The sequence below is a fragment of the Cottoperca gobio genome, chromosome 4, assembly GCF_900634415.1.
Source record: "Cottoperca gobio chromosome 4, fCotGob3.1, whole genome shotgun sequence".
In the NCBI taxonomy this organism is placed as follows: Eukaryota; Metazoa; Chordata; class Actinopteri; order Perciformes; family Bovichtidae; genus Cottoperca; species Cottoperca gobio.
The window spans coordinates 20,326,319-20,340,062 of record NC_041358.1 but is presented as its reverse complement, the minus strand read 5'-3'; the positions used below and the strand labels follow the sequence as shown (position 1 = coordinate 20,340,062).

Sequence of the window (13,744 nt, the reverse complement as noted above, 5' to 3'; positions counted from 1 at the left end):
TCAAGAATGTCAAACACAAAGTCATGATCCAGACACAAGGTGGCCTGCTGTTGATCTTAAGCAAATTCCTTGCGTCAAGAGGCGTCTAGATATCAAAGCACCATCACCACCTCCTGATTCATCTTCTAGTAGTGACAGTGAGGATGAAACAACTAACCACCTTAAGAAACAAGAGCAAGGGCGGATGAACATGGCAAGGCTTCCAAGTAAAGTATCCCAAACTATAAGACATGAACCACAAACACAGTGGCCTGCCCTGGGTCTTGAGCATACCATGCGCATCAAGAGGCGTCTAGATATCAAAGCTCCATCACCACAACCAGATCCGCTTCTTAGTAGTGTGTCTCCAGGCTCTCGACATTTGGAATCAAACTCTTCCAGAAGCAACAGTGAGGATGAGGGAAGGGACCATGCTAAACTAGGATTGGGAGTATCTGCCATATCCACGGCCACTGAAAAGGAATTCATTAGATCACAGAAGACCCCAGTGATAAACATTTCTCGCAATCCGAAGCCAGACCACAATATAAAATTAGATAAGTATATAGTTTTGACAGAGGATGTGGGGGACAAAACAACAAGTGACAACATGCGCACAACACCAGACATAACCCCAGAACTTCAGTCACGGTGGGCCACAATGAACCTTGGCATCTCCCGCTTCAGAAAGCGTCTTGAAATTACATCGCATACACATGAACCACCAATTATGCCCTCATCACCTCCACCTGACTCCCCCTCCTCTTCCAGCAGTGAAAGTGGAACTTGGAGTAAAAACAGCAGAACAAGACGAAAGAGAAGGGGAGTTGGAACGCCTGTTGTCAGTGACAAGGAAGCATCCCAGAATTATAACTCTCTGTATGTGGCCCAAGCTGTCAATATCCAATTGGATCAACCACAGAGCCAAACTGAGGAGGTGCAGAGGAAGACCAGGGTAGAGCTCAAAAGCCAATCATCAAAAGTAGGAGAGGAGTCTGACTCAGTACAGCTTCATTTGAGACTCCCCCATATCAGGAGGGCTTTGGATATTAGAGCACCATTACAAAGGGAATCATCCTCCAGCAGCAATAGTGAGGCTGAGACGATAGAACACATTGTTCCTGACCTGAGTCTTGGTGTCCCACGCATTAAGAGGCGTCTGAATGTAAAGACACCATTATCCGAGCCAAGTAATTCTCCATCTTCCTACAGTGAGAGCGAAAATTATTTGACAAAATACACTGAAAACCAAAGCAGCTACCTGTCAGCAAGGACAGATAATGACTCTCTAATCACTTACAAGCGTTTAATTATCAAACCTTCATCACCACCAAGTAATTCTTTCTCCCTCAGTGGCATGGGTCAAATGATAGGCCACACAAAACAAAGACATGTGGGGGGTGAACTGCTAAGTGTTGCACAAGAAGGTCCATTCCACAGTGTGGGAGACATAAATGTATCTCTTACTCCAAAGAGAGTTCCCAGTATGAGCTTTGTTGATGTAGAAAATAAAAGGATTGAGCAGCCCAGAGGCACCACAGCGTTAGACTTGCCACCCGAGATAAGGTGGACTGGCATCGGCCGTCACCTGTCTGACCATTCCATCCCCAGTCCGAGGAGAAATCTGGATGTAGGCTTATCGTCTCTACAGCAGGGTCCACCTGCAGAGCCAGAACTCCCCCCACCTGACTCCTTTAACCCCTCCAGTGGTGAAAGTGATGACAACATAGAACAAGACAAAGTGAAAGCAGATGTGACACTGATAAATAAACACTCATCTCTTAGTGCCAATAGTGTTTCTCTTGCATCCAGCAGAGCTCTTGACAAGTTTGCCAACCAACCCAGCAGCACAACTGAGATTTTGAGGGCAGAATCTGAGGACAGGACTGAAAGGAAAGGCCTCAGGGCCCTAAAAGCCATGTCATCGGAGAGACGAAAGTGGGACACGTTAGATAGAAATTTAGATACGGATGCTTTTCCTCGAAATGATGACCATAGTCCACAAGGTAGGACAAGTTTTAACTATCGCAGATCAGAAAAGGACATCAAGCCCCTGCCCACACAGCCAGTAACACAAGTTACATCTTTCCTCTTCTTCAGTAGATGAGAGAAGAGCTACAGATATGTTGTATGGTATTCCCCGCTACAGGAGTCATGACATTGGAGGTAATGAACCACCGCAGGGGGTTCCACCTCCTATTCCAGCAACACCCCCAACATATGAGGCAGCAGGGCTTACATGGAGGTCTCCACAGAGCAGTAAGAAACAAAGGTTCGAAGGAACCAGATCTCATCTGCCACAGGACAGAAGCACAGAGGAATCTGACGGTTCTTCACTTATGTCACAAAACCTGGTCTATTTTGATTCCTTAAAAGTGAACATTAGTGAAGTTTGATTTGAACAAGTGCATCCTACACTGACAAATCAAGCAAATGATTGGCATTGTTAGATCTTGATTGGCCAATGAATTACACAAATATTGTGAATTATTTAAGTATTAAGCTTGAGATTAAATAATGTGTGAAATTGTGGTAGAGTGCACCATGTTTTTCTTTTTGATTTGACTTATTACTGTAAATTGTTTTTTTAATTATCCTTTACAAAGATGTCTCCCTGTAATTCATTTTGTAACGAGAATCCATATCATCTTAATGTTCATGTATTATTGATATACTTATTAAGAGGCCTTAATAAAACCATTTCACATAACAATATAATGTAGAGCTTTCATTTGTAGAAATAAGTACAGCTAAATAGTGACAACGGTTATGGACAAACTATTAACTTAAGAACTCAAAAATAAGCCAGTAAGTTAATAAACCCTTTTATTTATGTATATAGACATAGGTTATAGTGAAAACAGACATATAGACACTTACATAGTTTACATACATATATACAGTTGGGACAAGGATGTTCATCCTCCTGCATTGTCATGGGAGCGTACTAAAACATTGATCTCTACACAGTATTTGGTAAGCAATCCAACCACTACCTCAATCTTATGTGATGCTGATGGTTGCTGTATTGTAATGACAATAGAGGCTTTTCATATAGGTTTCAGCTGCAGTGGATTTCAATGACACGAGAGCTGATGTATTTTATCTTCACAACACATTTCAATGTGTTTTATGAGTATCATGACAGAGTAAATAAAATAAATAAAATTAGATCCTGTATACTGGCTGCAGCTATCTAAAGATTTACAGCATGTGTGAGGATGTGTGAGATGGGGTAAATGCAGGAGGGAACTCCTACTCCACCGTGAGGTTACAGGTGTGTTCCAGGTCTTAATAGACACAATCATGTTGTTCATCAGAATTAAGATAACATGATCGTGAATATCAAATTAAGCACAAAACACTAGCACAAATTCCTGTACAAAACAAAAAAACGCGTTTGAAAAATGTTTTCAAAAAGTCTCATCCATTCACAAAAGGCTCTGTTGGAGCATGCATGCAAATATTAAATCTGACGATTCAGCATCACACCACAGCCAAAGACAGAAATGTATACATGTGTTACAAGAACATTATACTAGGCAAAAAGAACAGCATAGCATCATCACACAGTTCCAAACTGTCAGTGTTTTGATTAGATCCTACAGGTGGTACAAAGCAATGCCTTCAGCAAACCTACCTTTCTACTCAAGCCTTAAGGACCTCATCCTGAGAAGGTCCCTGGTCTTCAACTGTAGTTATATTAACACTGTCAGTGTTGGGAGAGATGCTACTAGTAAGAGACCTGAAACTATCAGTGGACTAAGGAGGACAAAACAGATGCCACACATCAAGACGAAATGGACACCAACCAGCTCTGTCAATTTATAACACAGCCCAAACAGTCTGAATTCGTCCTGAAATAATCCCTGACCACTCAGTGTGTATGTGTGTGCTGTATGTGTTCTCACACGTGTATACACACACATTTGGGTTTGTTGGTATGTGTGGGACACACAAAGTGACTTCCATGTTTTGAGGCACAATACTCTTACCTACACAACGTAGACACGTGAATCGGTCATCGGACCAATAAATGCTGATCAGAGCACTAGTGGCTCACCATTGTACTGTAATAAGAGTTAGTAAGCAGCAATGCTGATTTGTTTGGTGTTATGAGGTCTGAAGCCTTTGCAGGGAGTTAGCAAACTGTTAGCATTAACTGGAGAAAAACAGCAGGAAGGAACAAAACTGAAAAAAAAATAAAATCACTGGCACAAATCAATAGTAAACAGAACAGGCACCAGAAACCTGCAATCAACCATTTGACACAGTGTGCTTCTCGAAGAACTCCTATCCAACTAAAAATATGACAAACAATAGTTAGTGCCATCTGTCCAGAAAAGCTCAAGTTCATTGCACAGATGTATAATATTTAAATGTGCCCAGTTCAAACGACCCCGTTTAAGACTCAGACACAATGCATGAATGGTCACTGTTGGTTTCTCTGTGCTGTAGACAAGGGGTGAGGAGCGTTCTCCCACACAAAACCATTTTGCTTCCATCGTCCACGTATGATACCATGTTATCCTAACACAGACAGCAATATGACAAGTCACAGTGAGAGAGAGCAATGCCACTGGGGATTGCTGCAAGCTTGCCCACTATGCACTTCGGTAGGGAACATAACTTCCACAATGGCAGTCCTCCGCCTCCGCTCTCTGGGCTGCATGCACCCAGGCTGCAAACCCATTGCCCCCACCCTAGCCCACCCACAGAACCCCTCCTCTACCTGGAAGCTCCCACAGTCACTGCTTTACCATATTTGTATTGTTTACTTATTGGTTGTTGATTCTCATAGTCGATGTTGTCACAGTTGTATTTTTTTTCCATTTTGCTCTGCACCTATGACATCTGTCTTTCCTTGTACCATTCCACAAACTCGTCCAACAACACTGGCCCTGATAAAAGAACAAGACAGAATAAAAGGTATTAGTAAACACTTATATCCCTCACAACGCTCACATGAAGCACAGTTGTCACATTTATGTGTAGATGTGCGTTCACTCACAGGCACCATCCTCATCGTAGTTACTGAGGTCCAGGTTGATTGTCCTGCTGAACTCTAAAACATTGCACCATTGGTCTTTGTTGATGACTTTGTACTTGGATTGCTGAGGAATAGTGAACAAATGCCTTACATTAATATAGTACAACAACCCTTTTTGTTTCAACAACCCTATTCAAGGCCCAACAGGAATTTAAACAATCTTAGATACTACTGTATGAGGACATTTGTGAACATGACGCTTACCTCTAGAAACTGATTAAACACTGGAAACAGAGGCCACGTCTTTCCCAGAAGCAGCCCAAGCATACACTTGGCTGTGTTCAAGTCCAAACTCCTCTGATCCTTTTCCTGCCCAATCAAACACACCCACTGCTTCAAAAGTAATTGCATAAGCGGAAATCTAGTAACATCATTACCCTCAACATTAGCCCAATACACAAAACGGGCTGAATTCCTAAACCCACTTGTGTTAAAGTCACTAAACATATAACACTGTTATCACAGTCACTGCGTCATGTTTTCATTCACTATTACAGAGTGAGTTGCTTTCCTTAAATCATGGTTCAATGTCTACATGAGAGAAAACTCAGGCTATGTAAATAGGCAACACACTTGATAAGTGCTTTCCCACTCCAAGTCAAACTGGAAAATGATCTTGACCTCCTCAAAGCGTCAAGATTGGTCTGAACCTTGAATAAGACGTTATGAGAATTTCAATCAAGCACACCTAATACAGGGATTATTTTTACCATTCAAATGAACTGAATTCTATTTATTTCAGAATGCTGTGTATGTGAGAATCTTTGCGGAAAATACTTTTTCTTGACTCACCCGAGCAAAATCAAAGGCATATCTATAAATGAGCTTAAAACTGGTGCTGTCGTTTAGGACAGATCTCAGGTAGTCGAGCGAGTTCCTCAGCCTTTCTGTGGAGTCACACCTGATAACAGCAGAAAAGTGCTTTAGACATACTCTACACTTCACTACCTGCTCTGCTCTGCTCTACTCTATAAAGTAATGACTAGAGACAGAGCAAACACACGGCAATGCAACGATCATTCTTGAAAACAGCATGCAGTAATACAAAAAGTAGGTAACCGACATACTGCAGTGAGCCCATGCCTCTCAGCCACTCCTGGAGAGTGAAGTATCCCATACTCTGGGCATCCAGCTTCCAAGCAAGAACCAGCATCACCACCTGGGCACAAACAACAACCTTTACAGCTGCAGACATCCTTAAATAGACCTTGTGTCAGTCTATCAACTTAAATGACAAGTCTATTGCATGCCAAACACAGAAAGCCACTGACTTCAATAACCCTTGAGATAAAGAATGAGCGTAAATGAGTAGTGCCCTTGAAGTGAAACTAGGGCTGCACATTTTTGTAAATGACTAATTATTGATACTTTTTGGAAACTGTTCAGTTTTAATAAACATCAAAATGATGGGAAATGACAATCACATTACACAGCCAAAAGGGTGTCCACATTACATGCCGAGTTCGACTGGTGGCCATTGATAGAAAAACAGTGAAAAGCGAGCAAAGTGAGACCAAACAGATGTAACCAAAATACAAGAAATCGGCTTACATTCTCTGGCTCGACTCCAATGTCCTCACAGAACTTCTCCATGCCCTCTGGACCCACCACGTCATCACAACCTATTTTAAACCGACAAGTGTGAAGCCACATATAGCATTAATTTCACATGTGGAATTAAAAACCTACGTCATTGATCAGTGGTCAAATGCTAATTAACCAAGAGTGTATGATGATGTGAGAGGAGTGATTGCTGGCGCAATAGTTTAAAAACTAAAAACGTCACCTGCATATTCATAGAACCACTCCAAGCATCTTTTACTGGAAAATGTCTCCTCCTCGCGGATTTGTGGTGTTTCATGTTTTCTGAAAACACTGCAGACGGAAAAAAAAAAAGTTTCAGTCTCAAGCTCAGCAACAACACGCAAGCACAGCACTTCATTTTAAAAGTAGTCAATGTGGTTTAAAAAAAGTTTTTTTCCTATTATGGCTGCGAAATAATGACTTATTGCACATATTACACTTTAATAAGCCACAATAATCAAGTGCTCCTTAATAACTAACACAGACTAAAAGTGGTCTCACTAACAAAGGGATGTCACCTGTCCTGACGACTTTTCTTTGCTGACATGTCATCTCCAGCAGAGGGTCTCCTCTTTTTCCTAGGAGGCATGACTCTAGAGCAACAAGCTAGTGAAGGAAGTGGAAGACAGAATAAAAGAGGGCTAATTCTAAGTGATACATAGATTATGCATATTTTCTCTTGCTAGCCATGCATGTACTCTGTAAAACACATGGTTTTAACAGTAGCTATGCATGAGTATCATAATAATGACCGTGGTGAGTCACAGTGTTTTACATTAACTATGAAACACACAAGGACCAGTTGATTATTATTTTTTACCTGAGGGGTGGCTATCCTGTCCAACGTCTTCAGTCAGGTTCTATCAAAACAGAAACGCTTGTGAGTAGGACACACATGTACTCTGTGCACTCAGTCACAAACCTAATATATTTATAAAATACACAAGCTGCCAATATGTATTTACCAGCCTGTGCAAGGTGTGGTGGATCTTATGGATGCTGGCCAGTGTAGTCAAGTGGGAATTCAGCTGTAAATCTATTTCCACAAAAGAATAAAGATATCATCAAAAATGTAACTAAGGCATAAAACACTGCCTTCTGCCCCCAATTAAACTTATAAGCTTGGTACAAGTACAAGGGTACAAGAAGGTGACATCATCGTAGCACCAAGAACTATTAACATTAAAATATTATTGTATTGTTTTACCAGTAATCAAAATAGAATCTATAATGTTTAAATTACTTTCGTGGCATTTCTACTTAAAGGGTTTACGTTTGAGAAAACGACAGAAGAATATCTCACACGAATGAGGGAGTGACTCTCTGCATTCCTCGAAAGCAAACTCGATAATATTTGATCGTGCATGCTACCTTGTCACCAAATGTCATCTATGCATTCCCGTTCAAAAGCTGTCATCAAACACCGAGGCTTTTAATTTCTTTCTATAGGCCAAAATCAGATAGAAAGCACAGCCGAATAGATAGCACTAGCTGCATACCTAAAATAGCAGTGCAGACGCGCAACTTGCACAGAGTTTACAAAGTATCTAGAGAGTTGGGCATATGGGTGTTGTAGTCCATTTCCTTCCAAGAGGCTATTCCGACCTTTGCTCCGGTTGGGAAACTAAACTACAATTCCCAAGCCTTAACAAAAAAACTATTTATTTCAGACCTCTCTATCCCCCAACATTTACCCCAACTGATTGAATGCATTTTACATTGTCTTAAAAAATCTAACATCATATGGCTACTGGCACATAAGCATTGCGCAGACGTTTTGCTGCAACTGATGTAGGTGCCGCAAAGCCCGACAGCATTGCTGCAGCAGGCAATGAAAGATGTTTTAGACAACTGCGTCACAATTTTCTTTCTCTGCAATAGTCCGCAGTTGACCAGAAAATTGACCTATTTATAATGGCATTACATCTATCCTAAGTTTGAGTTGAAACGCACAGTGCATCCTCAGTAATGATGACTATAAACATCACAACGCACAGATTGCTATCGAAAACCTGGATTTAACTAACGTCGGCTGCGTTCAACTGAGCTCTGGCAACGCTACACACAAAAAAATCACTTCAGGAAGACTGCCGTGTCAAATAATGTCCAAAACAACTAAAATTACACTAGCTATCCTTCCTTTGTTGTCGCCCAAGACAGCAGTGGCAAATACAAAGGGACAGAATAGCACGGAATTCATACGTTCTCATCCAACCCAACAGAAACACGGGCTAAAAGTAGATGTACAAACACAACGCGTCTGTTTGCCTCTCTCTGAAGAACTCTGCAGCATCCATGAAGGTTCATAATTTGATGCAGAAAAGCCTCTATAACATTACTACTTACTTGCCGCATCAGAGTGCATTTTCATGAAACATACAACTGTCTGTGGGAAGTCCTGAGACCGGCCAATAGGCGGGCCTTGTCAGCGTAAACCACGCCCACGAACGATGATTGAAGCTGGGCCTGTCCGGTTTCCGCCTCCGGCCGCTGTCGATTGGCTGTTCATGAGGAAAAGAGGAAAAGGAAATAGACTCCTCCCACGCACACATGTGATTAGTCAGAGTTCCCAAACAGGTTGCACTATCTCTGTGATTCATTGGTGTAGAGGCACGTCAATCACCAGAATTTCCTCGTGCAAGCCTGAAACCAGCCCACGATGGAATCTGATTGGTCAATTTAGTCATAAACTGACCTCCAGTGAAGCCGCTGTTTACCTTCGTTTGACGTCGACTCAGTCGGGTGCAGGCTGGTGGCGGTGCTTTTGGCTGTGTGAGTTATGTCTAATTTCATGATGGTGTAGGAATACTCAACCAATGCTGGCAGCGCTTATACCTTGTCTGGAGACTTGGGTAGAAGTCTGAGACGTGTGCACTGATCCTGTCCCAAGCATGTTTTAGTTACTACCTAAAGTTTAGCAACCGCGAGCAGCACTATTTATGAGTCTGAACAAACTAGTGCATTCAACTGCAGCCACGTTATTTTGTTGTTGAATGCAAATGATTGAGCTTTTATTTGAATATTTAATCAAAATTATTTAAACTTAATTGAGGATTGCATTTCCACTTGCAATGAATTTCTAAATGCAAAATGCATTTTCAAATTGCAGATTGAATTGCAAAATGCATTTTCCAATTGAATTTAGAGGCCAAACAACGTCCATACGTAGTTGGTCCCCAATTAGTTTTTTAGATAAATATGACAGTTTAATTGGTCCACTAGTTAGCTAGTGACTAAGAGTAGTTAACCACCAGTTTATGACAAAGACAAGACGAAAGACCCTGAATGCCACCATTTTCAGTAAATTCTCATCACCTTGAAGGTGGAACTGCAGGCTGAGTCGACCACTGCAATGGCTGTTGACACAGCATGTCTGTCTTTCTACTGTAGCCTACCTGTTGGTGCCTGCAGCCACTGTTTGCCTTTGCAATGGGAATATTGGTAGCACTAATTTACAGTGGTGGAATATACTACTTCTTGTTATACTTCTACTCCATTACATTTCAGAGGAAAATATTGTTACTCCACTATATTTATCTGACAGTTCTAGCTGACTAGTCAAATGAATAATTGAATTCCTGCATGCTAAAACAAGAGTAAGTTATTCTGTTGAAATGTCTTTGAGCAAGAGAGTAAATCTGTGCCAGTATTAACTGGCTTCGATATCGCAGTTTACATTTTTTTATTAGTGGTAATAAATCTCTTATTGATTTAACTTCTAATAACCATGTTGCTGCCAACAATATCTAAACCAGTCCTTGACCTTTGGCTCGTAGAAGTATGCTTCTAATGAAGTAACCTTATTCATATTTGCGTACTCTTTTCTCTTCTGCTGAACAAAATAGGCTATAAAGATTAAATGTCTATAACATACTTTCATTATTAGTTTAAAATGTATTTAGTAAAATTATATTATATTAAATAAATATTTATGTATTTGTGGAATAACTCTCGAGTTTGAGGAACATTTTGTAAACTGTATGTTCACCAAGTTTAATTACACAATGCAGTAACTACGTAAATCGGTTTTAGGGTCATCTTTGATCTATGTACTGGGTTGGCCTGTGTGTCATACAATATAAGGCATGTTTCACAATACCTGCCCAAAACATGGGTGATTATTTATATCATTTCTACAAGTAAGACTGATTTTCATGACTAACATGCAGATGTAATTGGGAAATACTGTTTTACCACAACCCATACTTGATAAACAACGGCACAAAAGAAACAGCGACCACTTAAAATAAAGGTGCGTCTTACCTGAAGGTGTGGATAGGTGTACCGAGGCGAGCCTAAACTGGATTGTTGTAAGCCATGTGTGTCTTTCACCTCATGTGACAAATGGGAAAACATTTGCTGTATGACACAGGTTTTGACTATTCTTTTAAAATATACATACACTATCTTATTTAATTGTTCCTGTATAATTCTATATCTTAAAGAATTGCCTTATTTGTTTCACGTTGAAAGAGCATTTCATAGACCGGGCCATTAGTATGTTTTTCTTTTTTCTTTTTTTAAGGGGTGGAGTTGGGGAGGAGCAATTTACAAGCGGTTACATCAGAGGCACTGAGAGAGAGAGGAATAGTAGTATTCAAGCCAGAGAAAGTGTCGCAGTTTTGGTCCAAAAAACAAAGCTGAAAGCTCCTGCATCATGAGTTCTGAAACAACTGAACAAACTATAACAATGAAGACGGGGGAAGCAGCTGCTCCTGCTGACACTGCTGCAGCTGCAGTGAAAGAGAAATGGAAGGTGAGAGGCAACAAATGATTTTGTACGGGACAATGTGGCCATCATGGCTATCAGATATGACACCTAACATGTCCTTTGTGTCTTACAGTGCCCCATGGGTGATCATCATGTCCATAGAGATGATGTCCGAAAGGTTTGGAAAGAGTGTCAAGAGGAAAGCTTCTGGTACCGAGGTATTATCTTCTAGAAATCATTGCAGCAAACAGTCAAGCCAACCTATCTGTCAAGTTGTGAAACCACACTGCGTGACTGGCTTGGGTGCATTCTTCCAGGTGTATTGGACCAGTATGTTGTAGTAGAAGCTATGGGGCAGGGCTCATCCATCAACACCCTGTTCACTTAAAGCTCTGTTTACATTTCGCTCTGGAATTCAATCTGTGCCCCCCAAAAACACTCCCATATGTGGACACAGTGAATTATCAGGACCAAGCAGGTCTTTTTAAGGTCACCTTGGCAGATAGGATCTCGTGTGAAGTTTAGGTTGGCTGGAGGAAGGCAAGGAGTGTCCTCGGGTCTCCCAAGTCTATATACTAAACTGAATCCCGGCACAGCACGCAGAATGTTGTGGCGAGGGTTGTAAGCATAAACTGCTGGAGCTAGCATACCTGACAACCCACAAACTGAAAATGATGCATGTTGTCAACACTTTGTCTTTATCCTCGATCCCTGTCCTTCCACTCAACGCCGGCCACGCCAGCTGCTTGTGATCTCTAACAATGCCGTTATGTAAACATGAAACGGCAACAATCAGTACTTCCTGAATGAGAAGTCAGTCCGTTTTTTCCTCAAATTAGGAAGACCAATTGTTATGTCTCACTACTTCACAGGTCAAACTTCAGTCAGATTAAACTCAAGTAAAGCAAGGCACGATCAATCTGTGACAGGAAGTCAATGCGTCTTTCCCGAGGAGCAAATTGAAGTGTTTAATCAGTCCAAAAAAATAAATAAAATCACCATTGTGGGTCCGCCCTGGTTGATCTTCACCATTGTTGTAGTATTTAACTTTCTTCTTTCTTTCTTTAGCACTTCCCTTCTCTGTGGGTAGCATGGCTGTTACTGGTGGTCTTATCTACAACGGTAAATCACTGACGTTCAGACTTTGTTCTTCCATCATATCATAATGACACATGTAAAACAATATTTTTTGTAAGTGGTTTAAGTTCAGGTTTATTTCCATACAGGCATATGGAAATCATCAAAGCGATTTGGTCCCTTTCCAAAACTAGCAGGTGTGTACCATCCAGTATTTTTGACTTTCTAAGTAGCAATCCTTTTAACGATTTCTCAGCAATCATTGGTCCCTAAATGTGATGTTTCTTCCTTCAGTTGCTGGGATCCTTGGTTATGCAGTAGGGAAAGCATCTTATGTTGGGGCTTGTCGAAGCAAATTTCAACAGGTTGGCCTTGAACTTGGACCAGGATCTAGACCCTGGTCTAAGGGAGGTGGCTTTGGACCTTTTAATAAGTCTGGTCCTGGACACAGGTGGGGAATACACTGAATTCAACCTCACAGCTGCTCAAGCAGATATGTAATGAAACGTTGCCATACACTGCAAATCTTATTTTTTCTTGCTTTCAAGCATTGAAGATAAATTACTTTTAAACCATTGATTTCACAGTTAAATAATGTCATTTGTGCTGCAACATTTCTGCTTGAATAAAAATAATGTATTATAAATAATGATCACTGACGAGAATGCTATCCCAACAGATCCTGCCACCATGTGTGTGAAGAATGTAAGAACAAAGCTCAAGATGCACCTGCAGAACAAGTGAAAAGCTAGAGGTAAATGGATCAATGGACGAAGCTAGTAGAAACGTAATTAACATTTTTAATAGCCTCATTAAAGTTTTGTGCACGACTCTAAAGCTATTAAACACAGATGAATGCACAGTCGAGATGGTACTCACAGACATGTAAACAGCAAATCATAAATAAATGGCAAAGCCTACCAATAAGATGGATGTTAATGTATTTGACTGCTGGTCACTGTTTCCAGTGTGTTGTTTTGGACATTGACATACTCATGTTGAAGTAACCTGTATGCACTGTTAATGTGATCCAGTTTTTTCATCCTCATAGGAAACACTGAAGGATCGACCGTCAGTGTGGATATATCAGTCCCTTTTTTTGTTTTTGAAATGCCATAAATACTGCCTATAATTTGTCTTGAGTATCTTTTGATATACTGCACATCATATTTATTCTGGAGAAACCCTGCACACAATTGCCACTAGGGGTAGCTAGTATCCTTTCAGTTGTAGATCCTTTGTAATGTGTTTTCATCTGAACAAGATCCATTTCATTTGAAGGAGTACAAAGTCTCTTATAGGGAGTGCAACAATTGGGATGAAGTGCAAGTCGTTTGATTTCA

At 40.8% G+C, this 13,744-nt stretch overlaps 2 protein-coding genes across 6 annotated transcripts; one reads left to right on the top strand and one right to left on the bottom strand.

The window, feature by feature from the left end:
* Positions 1-2,788: 2,788 nt before the first annotated feature.
* On the bottom strand, positions 2,789-9,038 carry dcun1d4 (DCN1, defective in cullin neddylation 1, domain containing 4 (S. cerevisiae)). 5 transcript variants are annotated; one of them, XM_029430262.1, is made up of 11 exons: positions 8,960-9,038; positions 7,579-7,649; positions 7,434-7,473; positions 7,132-7,219; positions 6,816-6,904; positions 6,581-6,651; positions 6,097-6,188; positions 5,822-5,930; positions 5,234-5,338; positions 4,991-5,093; positions 2,789-4,880 (listed from the first exon to the last, which is right to left on the bottom strand). In XM_029430262.1, exons 1-11 carry the CDS (start codon positions 8,982-8,984, stop codon positions 4,825-4,827), a joined length of 849 nt encoding a protein of 282 aa, XP_029286122.1. In that variant the 5' UTR covers positions 8,985-9,038; the 3' UTR covers positions 2,789-4,824. The 5 variants fall into 5 exon arrangements, with proteins under 5 accessions (XP_029286122.1, XP_029286123.1, XP_029286125.1 ...); XM_029430263.1 differs by lacking the exon at positions 8,960-9,038 and adding an exon at positions 8,882-8,936; XM_029430265.1 differs by lacking the exon at positions 8,960-9,038 and adding an exon at positions 7,917-8,042.
* A 252-nt stretch (positions 9,039-9,290) lies between these two features.
* ociad2 (OCIA domain containing 2) lies at positions 9,291-13,535 on the top strand. Its single transcript, XM_029429840.1, has 8 exons — positions 9,291-9,385; positions 11,139-11,369; positions 11,458-11,542; positions 12,393-12,446; positions 12,551-12,598; positions 12,696-12,852; positions 13,081-13,155; positions 13,453-13,535. The coding sequence occupies exons 2-7, from the start codon at positions 11,271-11,273 to the stop codon at positions 13,151-13,153; spliced, it is 516 nt and encodes a 171-aa protein (XP_029285700.1). The 5' UTR covers positions 9,291-9,385; positions 11,139-11,270; the 3' UTR covers positions 13,154-13,155; positions 13,453-13,535.
* The last annotated feature ends 209 nt before the right edge of the window (positions 13,536-13,744 follow it).